This window comes from Eumetopias jubatus, unplaced genomic scaffold (genome assembly GCF_037043125.1).
Source record: "Eumetopias jubatus isolate StellerSeaLion01/CBP00866 unplaced genomic scaffold, mEumJub1_p1.0 scaffold_12, whole genome shotgun sequence".
Classification (NCBI taxonomy): domain Eukaryota; kingdom Metazoa; phylum Chordata; class Mammalia; order Carnivora; family Otariidae; genus Eumetopias; species Eumetopias jubatus.
Window position 1 is genome coordinate 67,607,382 of NW_028274818.1, and position 14,491 is coordinate 67,621,872.

Consider the following 14,491-nt stretch of genomic DNA (forward strand, 5'->3'; position numbering starts at 1 on the left):
TTTCCTGTGAGGAAAACGGTGTCATGGGGTCCTGCTGCTTTGCTGTGATGTGGGCACCACACAAACAGAGGATTTATACAAGAATCATCCCCAAGAAGTGTATTACGGTTTTCAATAAAGATGTGGCTCAGACATTGTTCATTATAACCAGGATCCTGACTATGAGGGTAACTCAGAAAGATGCTATTGTGGTATTTATCTTAGGAACACTGAGAATTGTATGGCTAACTGTTAAGTTTTCTCCTCTATAAGGCTATGAGTAAAACTTGCAACCCAGTTGTAGCTTTAGAGTATGTATTCTTTTTCCCCAGATTTATGGAGATATTGACCCAGACCTTAGGGTTAGTTTAAGGTGTACAACATAATGATTTGATATATGCACATACTGTGAAATGATCACAACAGATTTAGGTAACATCTATCATTCACATAGTTATGAATTTATTGTTCTTGTGATGACATCATTTAAGATCTACTGTCCTAGCATCCTTCAAATATACAATTAAGTATTGTTAACTATGGTTGCCACACTATCCATTACATCCCCAGAACGTATTTATCTTATAACTGGAATTTGGTACCTTTGACCTCCTTCATCCATTATCCACATCCCCTGCCCCTAGCCTCTGGCAACCCCCAATCACCTCTCTGTTTCTATGAATTCAGTGTTTTTGGGTTTCACATATAAGTGAGGTCGCACAGTGTCTGACCTACTTCATTTAGGATAATGCCATCAAGGTCCATCCGTGTTGTAGCAATTGGCAGGACTTCCTTCATTTTTTATGGCTGTGTGATATTTCATTCTATACATTTTCTTTATCCATTCATCAGTTAATGAACGTCTTGGCAGCCCGGGGTGGAAAGAAAGATGGCGGAGGAGTAGGGGACCCTATTTCAACTAGGAAATTGAGCTGGATATCTACCAGACCACTCTGAGCACCCACAAAACCAGCCTGAGATGTAAGAAGATCTGGATCTCTACAAACAGAATATTGCAGGTGGTTGGTTTCGAGGTATGAAGCGGGGAGCCCTGATTCTACAGGCAGATATCAGAGGATAAACGGCAGCAGGAGGAAGCCTGTCTGTGGGGATCCCACACGGCCAGTGAGCGACAGCCTCGCATGCTGGGGACGAGCACAGACTCACAGACTGGTAGCGGGGAAAGGACTTTAGGGCAGCCCTCTGGGGGGAAACCCGGAGCGGCGGGGTCATGCATGCGAACTGGGAGAGGCTGGTGGTTTTAGAAGCACAAAGGGCAGAGATGTGCCCCGACCTGGAGGAAGGACTGGGGGCGCTGCAGAGGGACACACAAACCAGGACCCTGCAGTTTATAGCAGCACAGACAGAAACGGAGACGGTGTGGTCTGGAGAACTCACTGAAGAACAGACTGCGGTCTCTCTGCTCTGAGGCAGAGTGTTAGAAACGGTCTCTTCTGCTCTGACTCGCAAAAGAGACCAGAAAGCCGCCAGAGAACAAAAGCCCCCAAAACTGATTCCCGCTGAGCCCATCCCCCGCCACAGGGGGGCCGGGCAACTCCACCCGAACAGGGTTGCCTGAGCAACAGCGTGGCAGGCCCCTTCCCCAGAAGACAGGTTGGGAAAACAAGAGGCCAGCAACCCTAAGGTCCCAAGAAAACAGGTGCATCTTGCTTGGGTTCTGGTCAATAATTTGGACTCTATACATTCCCTCAACCACCCATCAACAGAATGACTAGGAGGAGGAGCCCCCAAAATAGAAAAGACTCAGAGATTATGACTTATGCCGCAGATTTACAAATGGATGCAGATATAACCAAGATGTTGGAGATGGAATTCAGACTAGCAATTGTGAAGACAACGGCTACAATGGAGAAATCAGTTAATGGCAACATAGAGTCTCTAAGGTCAGAAATGAAAGCTGAATTCGCAGCACTTAAAAATGCTATCAATGAGATCCAATCCAATCTAGATAATCTAACAGCTAGGATAACTGAGGCAGAAGAACAAATAAGTGACCTGGAAGACAATATAATAGATAAAAAGCGAAAAGAAGAGGACAGGGAAAAACAACTCAGAATCCATGAAAATAGAATCAGAGAAATAAGTGACACCATGAAGCGTTCCAATGTCAGAATAATTGGAATCCCAGAGGGAGTGGAGAGAGAGAGAGAGGACTAGAAGATGTATTTGAGCAAATCGTAGCTGAGAACTTCCCTAATCTGGGGAATGAAACAAACATTCACGTCCTAGAGGCAGAGAGGACCCCCTCCCAAGATCAAGGAAAACAGGCCAACACCCCGGCATGTAATAGTAAAACTTGCAAATCTTAGAACCAAGGAAACCATCTTAAGGGCAGTTAGGGGAAGAGATTCCTTACGTACAGAGGGAGGAACATCAGAATAACGTCAGACCTATCCACAGAGACCTGGCAAGCCAGAAGGGCCTGGCAAGACATATTCAGGGTACTAAACGAGAAGAACATGCAGCCAAGAATACTTTATCTGGCAAGGCTGTCATTTAGAATGGATGGAGAGATGCAGAGCTTCCAAGACCGGCAGAAACTGAAAGAAAATGTGACTACTAAGCCGGCCCTGCAAGAAATATTAAGGGGGGGTTCTATAAAAGGAGAAAGACCCCAAGAGTAATATACAACAGAAATTTACAGGGACAATCTATAAAAACAACGTCTTCAGCGTCTGCCTTTGGCTCAGGTCCTGATCCCAGGGTCCTGGGATCGAGCCCCACATCGGGCTCCCTGCTGGGTGGGAAGCCTGCTTCTCCCTCTCCCACTCCCCCTGCTTGTGTTCCCTGTCTCGCTGTGTCTCTCTCTGTCAAATAAATAAAATCTTTAAAAAAAAAAAAATAAAGTCTGTAGTTAGAGACACAGAAGGACACTATATCATTCTGAAAGGGTCTATCCAACAAAAAGATCTAACAATTGTAAATATCTATGCCCCCAACATGGGAGCAGCCATCTACATAAGCCAACTGTTAACCAAAATAGTCATACTGATAAGAATACATTAATTGTAGGAGACCTCAATACTCCACTCTCAGCAATGGACAGATCATCTAAGCAGAAAATCAACAAGGAAACAAGAGCTTTGAATGATACACTGGACCAGATGGACCTCATAGATATTTATAGAACATTCCACCCTAAAACAACAGAATACTCATTCTTCTCGAGCGCACATGGAACTTTCTCCAGAATACACCACATACTGGGTCACAAATCAGGTCTCAACCGCTACCAAAAGATTGAGATTATTCCCTGCATATTCTCAGACCACAATGCTTTAAAACTGGAACTCAATCACAAGAAAAAATTTGGCAGAAATTCAAACGTTTGGAAGCTAAAGACCACTCTGCTCAAGAATGTCTGGGTCCACCAGGAAATCAAAGAAGAACTTAATTCATGGAAATCAATGAGAACGAAAACACATCGGTCGAAAACCTATGGATACTGCAAAGGCTGTCCTAAGGGGAAAATACCTAGCCATCCAAGCCTCACTCAAAAAAATAGAAAAATCCTGAACTCACCAACTAACTCTACACCTTAAAGAACTAGAGAAAAAGTAACAAACGATGCCTAAGCCATGCATTAAAAGAGAAATAATTAAAATTAGAGCAGAAATCAATGAATTAGAAACCAGAAACACAGTAGATCAGGTCAACGAAACTAGAAGTTGGTTCTTTGAAAGAATTAATAAGATCAATAAACCACTGGCCAGACTTATCCAAAAGAAAAGAGAAAGGACCCAAATTAATACAATTATGAATGAAAGGGGAGAGATCATGACTAACACCAAGGAAATAGAAACAATTATTAGAAATTATCATCAACAACTATATGCCAATAAGCTGAGCAATCTGGATGAAATGGAGGCCTTCCTCGAAACCTATAAGCTGCCAAGACTAAAACAGGAAGAAATTGACAACCTGAATAGACCAATAACCAGTAAAGAGATTGAAGCAGTGATCAAAAACCTCCCAAAACACAAGAGTCCAGGGCCTGATGGATTCCCTGGGGAATTCTACCAAACATTCAAAGAAAAATTATACCTATTCTAATGAAGCTGTTTCAAAAAATAGAAACAGAAGGAAAACTTCCAAACTCATTCTATGAGGCCAGCATTACCTTAATCCCCAAACCAGGCAAAGACCCCATCAAAAAGGAAAATTTCAGACCAATATCCCTGATGAATATGGATTCCAAAATCCTCAACAAAATCCTAGCTAATAGGATCCAACAATACATTAAAAGGATCATCCACCACGACCAAGTGGGATTTATCCCCGGGATGCAAGGGTGGTTCAACGTTCACAAATCAAACAATGTGATAGAACACATTAATAAGAGGAGTGAGAAGAACCATATAGGTCCTCTCAATTGATGCAGAAAAAGCATTTGACAAAATACAACATCCTTTCCTGATTAAAACTCTTCAGAGTATAGGGACAGAGGGAACATTCCTCAAGTTCATAAAATCCATCTATGAAAAACCCACAGTCAATAGTATCCTCAATGGGGAAAAGTTGAGAGCCTTTCCCTTAAGATTGGGAACACGTCAAGGATGCCCACTCTCGCCACTATTGTTCAACATAGTACTAGAAGTCCTAGCAACAGCAATCAGACAACAAAAAGAAATAAAAGGTATTCAAATTGGCAAAGAAGAAGTCAAAGTCTTTCTTTTCGCAGACAACATGATACTTTATGTGGAAAACCCAAAAGACTCCACCCCTAAATTACTAGAACTCATAGAGCAATTCAGTAATGTGGCAGGATACAAAATCAATGCACAGAAATCACTTGCTTTCTTATACACTAACAACGCAACTGTAGAAAGAGAAATTAGAGAAACGATTCCATTTACAATAGCACCAAAAACCATAAGATACCTCGGAATAAACCTAACCAAAGAGGTAAAGGATCTATACTCTAGGAACTACAGAACACTCATGAAAGAAATTGAAGAAGACACAAAAAGATGGAAAAATATTCCATGCTCATGGATCGGAAGAATAAACATTGTTAAAATGTCTATGCTACCCAGAGCAATCTATACCTTCAACACCATCCTGATCAAAATTCCAATGACATTTTTCAAAGTGCTGGAACACACAATCCTAAAATTTGTATGGAATCAGAAGAGACCCCGAATTGCCAAGGAAATGTTGAAAAAGACAAACAAAGCTGGGGGCATCACGTTGCCCGATTTCAAGCTATATTACAAAGCTGTGATCACCAAGACAGCATGGTACTGGCACAAAAACAGACATATAGACCAATGGAACAGAATAGAGAACCCAGATATGGACCCTCAACTCTATCGTCAAATAATCTTTGACAAAGCAGGAAAAAACATGCAGTGGAAAAAAGTCTCTTCAATAAATGGTGCTGGGAAAATTGGACAGCCATATGCAGAAGAATGAAACTCGACCATTCTCTAACACCATTCACAAAGATAAACTCAAAGTGGATGAAAGACCTCAATGTGAGACAGGAATCCATCAAAATGCTAGAGGAGAACATAGGCAGTAACCTCTTTGACATCGGCCACAGCAACTTCTTTCAAGATACAGCTCCAAAAGCTAGTGAAACAAAAGCAAAAATGAACTTTTGGGACTTCATCAAGATAAAAAGCTTCTGCACAGCAAAGGAAACAGCCAACAGAACAGAGAGGCAACCCACAGAATGGGAGAAGACATTTGCAAATGACACTACAGATAAAGGGCTGGTATCCAAGATCTAGAAAGAACTTCTCAAACTCAACACCCAAAAAACAAATAATGAAGTCAAAAAGTGGGCAGAAGATATGAAAAGACACTTCTCTGAAGAAGACATACAAATGGCTAACAGACACATGAAAAAATGTTCATCATCATTAGCCATCAGAGAAATTCACATCAAAACCACACTGAGATACCACCTTACGCCAGTTAGAATGGCAAAAATGGACAAGGCAAGAAACAACAAATGTTGGAGAGGTTGTGGAGAAAGGGGAACCTTCTTACACTGTGGGTGGAAATGAAAGTTGGTACAGCCACTTTGGAAAACAGTGTGGAGGTTCCTCAAAAATTTAAAAATAGAGCTATATCCTATGACCCAGCAATTGCACTACTGGGTATTTACCCCAAAGACACAGATGTAGTGAAAAGAAGGGCCATATGCACCCCAATGTTCATAGCAGCAATGTCTGCAATAGCCAAACTGTGGTAAGAGCCGAGATGCCCTTCAACAGATGAATGGATAAAGAAGATGTGGTCCGTATACACAATGGAATATTACCCAGCCATCAGAAAGGATGAACACCCAACTTTTACATCAACATGGATGGGATTGGAGGAGATTATGCTAAGTGAAATAAGTCAAGCAGAGAAAGTCAATTATCATATGGTTTCATTTATTTGTGGAACATAAGGAATAGCATGTAGGGCATTAGGAGAAGGAAGGGAAAAATGGGGGGGGGGAATTGGAGGGAGAGATGAACCATGAGAGACTATGGACTCTGAGAGACAAACAGGGTTTTAGAGGGGAGGCGGGAGGGGGGACAGGTTAGCCCGGTGATGGGTATTAAGGAGGGCACGTACTGCATGGAGCACTGGGTGTTATATGAAAACAATGGATCATGGATGACCACATCAAAAACTAATGATGTATTGTATAGTGACTAACATAATAAAATTTTTAAAAAAATAATGAACGTCTTGGCTATTATAAATAATGCAGTGATGAACATGGGGTACAGCTACCTTTTTGAGATAGTGATTTTACTTCACTAGGGAAAATACAAAGAATTGGAATTGCTGGATCATATGGTAGTTATAGTTTTAATTTTATGAGAAAATGCTATACAATTTTTATAGTGGGTGCACCAATTTACATTTCTATCAATGACCTATAAATTTCCCTTTTCTTCACATCCACACCAAAATTTATTTCTTATCTTTTTGATAATAGGCATTCTGACGGGTGTGAGGTGGTATCTCATTGTGGTTTTGATTTGCATTTTCCTGATGATGAGAAGTGCTGAGCAGCGTTTCCTGCACCTGTCAGCCATCTGTATGTCTTCCTTGGAATAAGTCTATTTCAGTTCCTCTGCCCATTTTTTAATCCAAAAAAAATTTTTTTTGCTATTGAGTTGTAGGTGTTCTTTATATATTTTGGATATTAATCCCTTAGTGGATGCATGGTTTGCAAATATTTTCTCCCATTCAGTAGGTTGCCTTATTTTCTTGATGATTTCCTTTCTTGTTCAGAAGCTTTTGATTTGATGTAGTCCCACCTATTTACTTTTGTTTTTGTTTCCTTTACTTTTGGCATCAAATCCAAAAATTATTGCCAAGACCAATGGCAAGTTTACTGCCTTATGTTTTCAAGTAAGCGTTTATGGTTTCAAGTCTTATGTTCAAGTCTTTAATCCATTTCAGTTGGTTTCTGGGAGTGGCACGAGGTAGGGGTTCAGTTTCATTCTTTTGCATGGGGATGTCTAATTTTCCCAGCATCATTTATTGAAGACACTGTCCTTTCCTCATTGTATATTCTTGGCTCTTTTGTTATATATTGGCCATATATGTGTGGTTTTATTTCTGGGCTATTCTGTTCCATTGGTCTATGTGTTTGCTAATGCCGTACTGTTTTGATTGCTACAGCTTTCTAATATAGCTTGAAACCAGGAAGTGTGATACCTCCAGCTTTGTTCTTCTTTCTCAAGACTGTTTTGGATATTTGAGGTCTTTTGTGGTTCCATACAAATTTTAGGTTTTCCTATTTCTGTGAAAAAGGTCACTGGAATTTTGAGAGGTTTTGCATTGAATCTATAGATGATTTTGGGTAGCATGGGCTTTTAACAGTACTAACTTTTTCAATCCTCGATCATGGGTTGTCTTTTCATTTATTTGCATCTTCTGCAATTTCCTTCATTAATGTCATAAGAGTTTTCAGTGTACAGATATTTCACCTCTTTGGTTAAATTTATTCCTAAGTATTTTATTCCTTTGGTGTAATTGTAAAAGGGATTGTTTTATTTCTCTTTCTGATAGTTCATTGTAAGTGGATAGAAATACAACTGATTTTTTGTATACTGACTTTGCATTCTGCAACTTTACTGGATTCCTTTATTAGGACTGTCAGTTCTTTGGTGGCATCTTTAGGGTTTTCTACACATATGTCATCTGCAAAGAAAGAGAGTTTTACTTCTTCCTTTCCAATCCGGATGCCTTTTCTTTCTTTTTCTTATTTAACTGTTCTCACTAAGACCTCCAGTACTATGTTGAATAGAAGTGGGGAGAGTGGACATCCTTGTCTTGCTCCTAATCTTAAAGAAAAAAGCTTTCAGCTTTTCACTGTTGTTTATGATGTTAGCTGTGGGCTCCTCATATATGGCTTTTACTGTGCTGAAGTAAAGGAATGATGAACTAAAGTAAAAGCTATCTGCTACCTAAGACCCAGGATTTGTTTTATGATTCAAGCACTAAATCATCATTTAAATTTTAATTTCCAGAGCTTTACTTGCCCTATTATTCTTCCCCTAGAACAGGGGTTCCCAAACTTGCTTGATTTACTGCACCTGTAGTATATCAGTAATTTTTTTCCTGATTACCATAGTCAAAAGAAATACCTCACAGTTAATTTCATTAATTTTTAGGTCCAAAGCAGTTTAAAGGTATTTTTGTCTTAATGAACTTGGTAGCTTATTTTTAAAATATATACAAATCAATTGAAAAGAAATGAAATTTTTATTTCATTCTTGAATAATCACCGTTACTTACTAATGGGATGTGTGTACCTGTCGTGCGCTGCACAATTTCTCAAACCCTAGAATCAGATAGGATACTGTTAATTTTGTTTCCTATACCATGTTTTCATTTAGTGCTTGCTTTTTTATCAGAGCAACTGCCCAAAACATAGCTTTGCAAGAATAAGAAATCATCATTATGATGATTCTAATGCTAAATGGTCTAATGTTAAACTTGTCAACTACTTTGAGCTAGAAGTTTGCTTGGTGTCTGACACATGATACATATCCCTTTGAGTCCTTCAAAAGTTTAAAATGTTTTGCAGTGAGAACTCAACTCTGTGAGTTCCTATGGGGCCTTGGGGCACCTTGGCATACAAGTTGGGAACTGTAGCCCTAGAATCATAGATGCTCAGAGAGTTGATTAGAATCATGTCTTTCCTATTTTACTTTTCTAAGTATGGTCTTCCACCTGTCATTTTCACTTTCAAAGAGAGTTACTAGAAAGTAATAATGACATACGGAACTTCTGAGTGATGGTTCATCAATAGAGCATATTTCTTTGGCAATTAAAAGTGGTATACAGTTATACTTCTGCAGTAAAATGAACATGTGAATATATATCAAATATATTCAGTAAAATTCAAATGGTGTTAGTCAAATATGTCAGCCTCTCTGCTCCCTTTTCCCTAGTTTAAAGGAAATTGTTGCATCTAAAATAAGGAAATTTATACTTGTGCAGAATTTCTTTAAAAATTAACTTTTCTTGAGACTCAAAGACCTTATGCAGTCAGGACAGTTATTTTTCCATGAACAGAGGAATCTTTAGAAAAAAAATAACTCAGAAGCTTGAAACTTCACATTTATCATAGGAATCTTATGCTTGCTCTCCTCTTCTCCCCAGGGTCAGTGGCTCTATTTTCCTACAGTTTCACATTTGTGGTGTTTCATATATGAAATATATATGTATGAGTATATACTGCCAGGCTCCTGGTAGAAGAAAGGAAGCTCTGAGGTACAGAACTGGCTAGAAACGTTCTCTGGTTTGTTTCCCAGTTTAGAGTATTCCAGAATGGACAGCACACAGGGGAGAGTCGAGGCCTGAGGGAGGGCTGCACTCTGGCGGAATGATGGGAGGAGCAAAGCCTATCCAGGAAGTTGAAGGAAGTTAAAATGAAGGGAGGGACAGTGGAAAAGAGAAGGAAGAACGCACAGGCATAGGGGACTCAAACTGACACAGTTTGCCCAGAATTTCTATAAATCCCAGAAAATTCAAAGGCAGGTTTGACAAAATTTGAGGTAGAGAATGAATCTACCTAGAGGTAGCTGTGTGACGAGTTATTTTAGGCAGAGTCATAACTGGGATCTACTTACCTTGTCCACTCAAAATCGCCCGCACTGGAGATGCCTTTCAGCAGTAAATCTCTCATGATGTCTCTGCAGTGCACGCAGAGCGTGAGCAATGCTCCCAGGACAACCTGTGTGCGGGAGTTATTTGTGTCCAGCGCCACCAGCTCTGCAATCTCTTCTAGGTGATGGATCACGCCGGCATGGACCTTCTCCAGCTCTGCTCTTGAATGAGAACTCACGAAACTTTTGATGCAATCATTATAAAACATGATCTGGCTCTGAAAAAGTAAGATAGAAAGATGATCATTGAAAAATAAACTTTATAAATTAAACCAGATGTTTTCATGATGTCTCTGTGTGTGTGTGTGAGTACGTTTGTGTGTGAAAGAGAGCTTACACATTTGAATGTATTTGAGAGTTAGACACTGAATTTGATTAATGCTCGTGGGGCCTTATTTTTTAATAAATTGAAATATATTTACCACCAATAGTTCTAGTTTCAAAATCTGATATTCTTAGCCATCATCACTAGACTGAGTAATAACCCAGGATAGTAATAATGGTAGAAAACTCCAGCATGCAATTAGGACCGTGTGCTGAGCAAAACCCAGAAATACTCTTTTTAGAATATGTTGTCTGTGATCATAATATTCAGAAACTCTGTAGTCCTTCTGTTATCTGATCCATCTTTGAGGCTCTCTCCCTATGTGCCAGAGTTGTTTTAAGAAGGCCGCTGGCTTAATGTCACATTGACCTGGAAGTCAGTGGAGGGGAATACGTCAGGAGGCTTGTAGGTTTCTGGCCCGTGACTGGGTGAACTGTGATTTCGGTCCCTAGGATAGCACCTACTGAAGGAAGAGCGTGCTGGAGGTGAAGGGGCACAGTGAGTTCGTCTTGGGATTTCATGAATTTGAAGTGCCTAAGTCTATAAAGAAATAAACATTGGAATACTTCGCATAGGGTAAGAGGTATAGTGGTGGGACTTTTTTCCAGAGCAAGGTGAAAGGGGAGAGGATGTGGAACCTGATGCATCAGTCCGTGTTCTTGGCTGTATGCAGCAGAAACCAACTCTGACTTTCTGAAAGGATGTGGCAGATCAACAGGAGGCGAGAGACCATGGCTTGGGAAGCAGGCAGAAGGGAGTCTGGGCCAGGCGGCAGGAACTGTTGTCAAGGCCACAGCACAGAGGAGTCTGGTCAAAAGCCACTGCACTGTTGCATTTGAAGCATTTATTCAAGAGTCACAGCCTCACAGAGAGCATCTGATGGGCCGAGTCCCCTGGCTAGGCTGTGTCAGTGAGGGCTCTGGGGAGGTGGGCTGTGAACCAGATCTTTCTTTCCTTAGACAGCTAGAAGGGGAATGTCCATTGCTGTGGCTTGGATAAATCTGCACTGAAATTCTCAGTGGCCAGAACACTCAGGCACGTTATCATCCCCACTCCCCCAGCGCTCCATACGCAGAAGTGCAGGAGAAGGGGACGTTGTCAATGGTGCACTGGGATGGGAAATTAGCAGCAGGCTGGGCAGACAGGGGAGGAAATTTGGTAAAGTCTGTTCAATGATTTCAGTTCAAGCCGCTTCTTATTGGTCAGCATGTTTGGAGGACCAGGGACCTAGGGATGATCTTCTCTTTGTAGAGCAGATCTGATTGTCTGGACGCCTGGTCAACCACAGAAATGTCCAGACTGATTCATCATTTTGCTGCCTTTGTAGACAACAGCTTTACACAAGTCCTTGCAGTTCAGGATCTTCGAGTATTTTATCAATATTCAGTCAAGTGCACGACGAAAGGGACCGGGGAGATCGGACATCATTATTTGTGTCCAGAATCCCAGGTGATCTGAACAGAGACGTGAGAGTTGTGGTGGGGCAAGGCACAGTGAAAGGGTGTGATGCTATCTTTAAATATAAGAGTCAAGTTTACTTTACAAACACTTGGATGGTACCTCATGGGGCTGGGCTCCATCAGTGCAGGAGAACCACTGTCCCCAAGTGCATGGGGACTCTCATTGCCGACAGATGTAACAGACTCTTCAGACCTCTCCAGGGCATTTTAACATGATGACCACTCACTGTCTCCAGAGGAAAGTCAGTCCAGTTCGCCCTCTGCTCCCGTAGCTTCCAGGACGCCTCTGGCATTGTCCTTCATGGAGCCCCCTTCCTTCACCTTCTTGCTAAATGGGGGATGTCCCCTGGGGTCTGCCCTCATCCTTCTGTCATTCTACATGGTCTACAGGGGAATTCCCTACTGTCCTGGCTTTAACCACTACTTCACAAGCTCTCCAAAGAACCACGTGTTTTGGCTTCCTTTGCTATCACACACACCTCGTTTCTCTTCCTCCTTTGAGGTCCAGAACAGCGACACTTGGCAGAACAAAGGCTCCCTGCAAAGACATCCTTGAGCGAATCCCCAGAGCCTGTGCTGTTGCCACCTGACATGGCAAAACGGACTTCACAAGTGTGATGAAATCAAGACCTTCAGATGGAGAGAGTATTCTGGGTTATCTGAGTGGGGCTAGTATGACCGTGTGTACCCTTAAACCTGGAGAACTTTTTCTGCCTGTGAGCAGAGGGAGGTTTGACTACAGAAGAGCAGACAGATGTAAACAGGGTTGGCTTTAAAAATGAAGGCATGCCAGTGGCCTCTAGAAGCTGGGAAAGAGAAGGGAAGGGACTCTGCCCCGAGCCTCCGGGAAGGAATGCAGCCCTGCCAACACCTTGATTTTAACCCGCGACTCCAGAGAGGCCTTCAACCGACACAACTGTGAGGTAACAAATGTGTGCTGTTTTAAGCAACTAAGTTTGTGGCAACTTTTTAATGACAGCAATAGACACCAAATACAATGCAATAAAGGGATATCCCTGAGAAAATAATTTATGACTTATTTTCATTCAACATTTTATTATGAAACAATTTTAAAACCATAAAAAAGTTGAATTATGAAACAAACACCCATATACCCACCACCTATATTCTAACTAATTTTTTGCTATATTTACTTTCTCAGATATCTGTCCATGTATCCATTCATCCGTCCATCTCATTTTTTGATGCATTTCAAAGTAAGCGACACGTTTCAGTATCCGTTGTAATGGTTTATTTCTAAATCTTTGCTTTCTTGGCAGAATAGCCACAAACTAACTCACCACTGTGAGGACCACTTGTCCTGGATGAGACACCACCCATGTAGAAAAAGTCTGGCAGCTCCAGTCTTCGACCCCTTGACTTACAAACCTACAAAAAAAACCCATTTTATTTCTATTATTACGTGTAATCACACTGGCCATTTAATGATCAAGCATGACAACATCACGAGGGAATTTTTCTTTAGGATCTCTCGTTTTTTAATTCTAACTTAGGTATATGTGTATGGGACCAAATGCTAGAGTTGATACAGCCTTATTCATTCACACATAACGCATATTCCTTAAATTTCCCTTTAATAACACCGGTACTTCTCCAATAGAGTCACTGAGTTTCTGGGGTGGTAAAACTAGAAGGGGGAGATGATACGCATTAGCTTTGAATTTCTAATACTAGCAATGACAAAATCAGTATTTAAAATAATTTGAAACCATCAAATGAATTTTAGCAGTAAAGCCTTGCATTTAGCTTTAAAAATTAATCATAAGGGGGAAATACAAGTCAAAACCTCGATGAGATACCACCTCACACCAGTCAGAATGCCTAAATTTAACAAGTCAGGAAATGACAGTTTCCAACATCCCCGATGTTGGTGGGGATGCTGAGAAAGGGGAACCCTCCTACACTGCTGGTGGGAATGCAAGCTGGTGCAGCCACTCTGGAAAACAGTATGGAGGTTCCTCAAAAAGTTGAAAATAGAGCTACCATACGACCCAGCAATTGTACTACTGGCTCTTTACCCCAAAGATACAAATGTAGGGATCTGAAGGGGTACGTGCACCCCGATGTTTACAGCAGCAATGTCCACAATAGCCAAACTGTGGAAAGAGCCCAGATGTCCATCAACAGATGAATGGATAAAGAAGATGTCGTGTATATATATATACAATGGAATACTACTCAGCTGTCAAAAAGAATGAAATCTTGCCATTTGCAATGACATGGATGGAACTACAGGGTATTATACTGAGCAAAATAAGTCAATCAGAGAAAGACAAGTATCACATGATCTCACTGATATGAGGAATTTGAGAAACAAGACAGAGGATCATAGGGGAAGGGAGGGAAAGATGAAACAAGAGGAAACCGGAGAGGGAGACAAACCATGAGACTCTTAATCTCAGGAAACAAACTGAGGGTTGCTGGAGTGGAGGGGGTGGGAAGGATGGGGTGGCTGGGTGATGGACACTGGGGAGGGTATGTGCTATGGTGCGTGCTGTGAATTGTGTAAGACTGATGAATTACAGACCTGTACTCCTGAAACAAATACTAAGGAA

General features: G+C 41.1%; 1 protein-coding gene across 2 annotated transcripts in view; it reads right to left on the reverse strand.

Moving 5' to 3' along the window:
- Nucleotides 1–14,491, reverse strand: part of DNAH14 (dynein axonemal heavy chain 14) — a 329,828-nt gene that overhangs the window by 205,123 nt on the left and 110,214 nt on the right. For both annotated transcript variants that reach the window (XM_028111778.2, XM_088017199.1), the window contains exons 26-27: nt 13,217–13,304; nt 10,095–10,348 (exon numbers count right to left, since the gene is read on the reverse strand). In XM_028111778.2, coding sequence (XP_027967579.2) covers nt 10,095–10,348; nt 13,217–13,304 — 342 coding nt within the window. The remainder of the gene's footprint in view (nt 1–10,094; nt 10,349–13,216; nt 13,305–14,491) is intronic.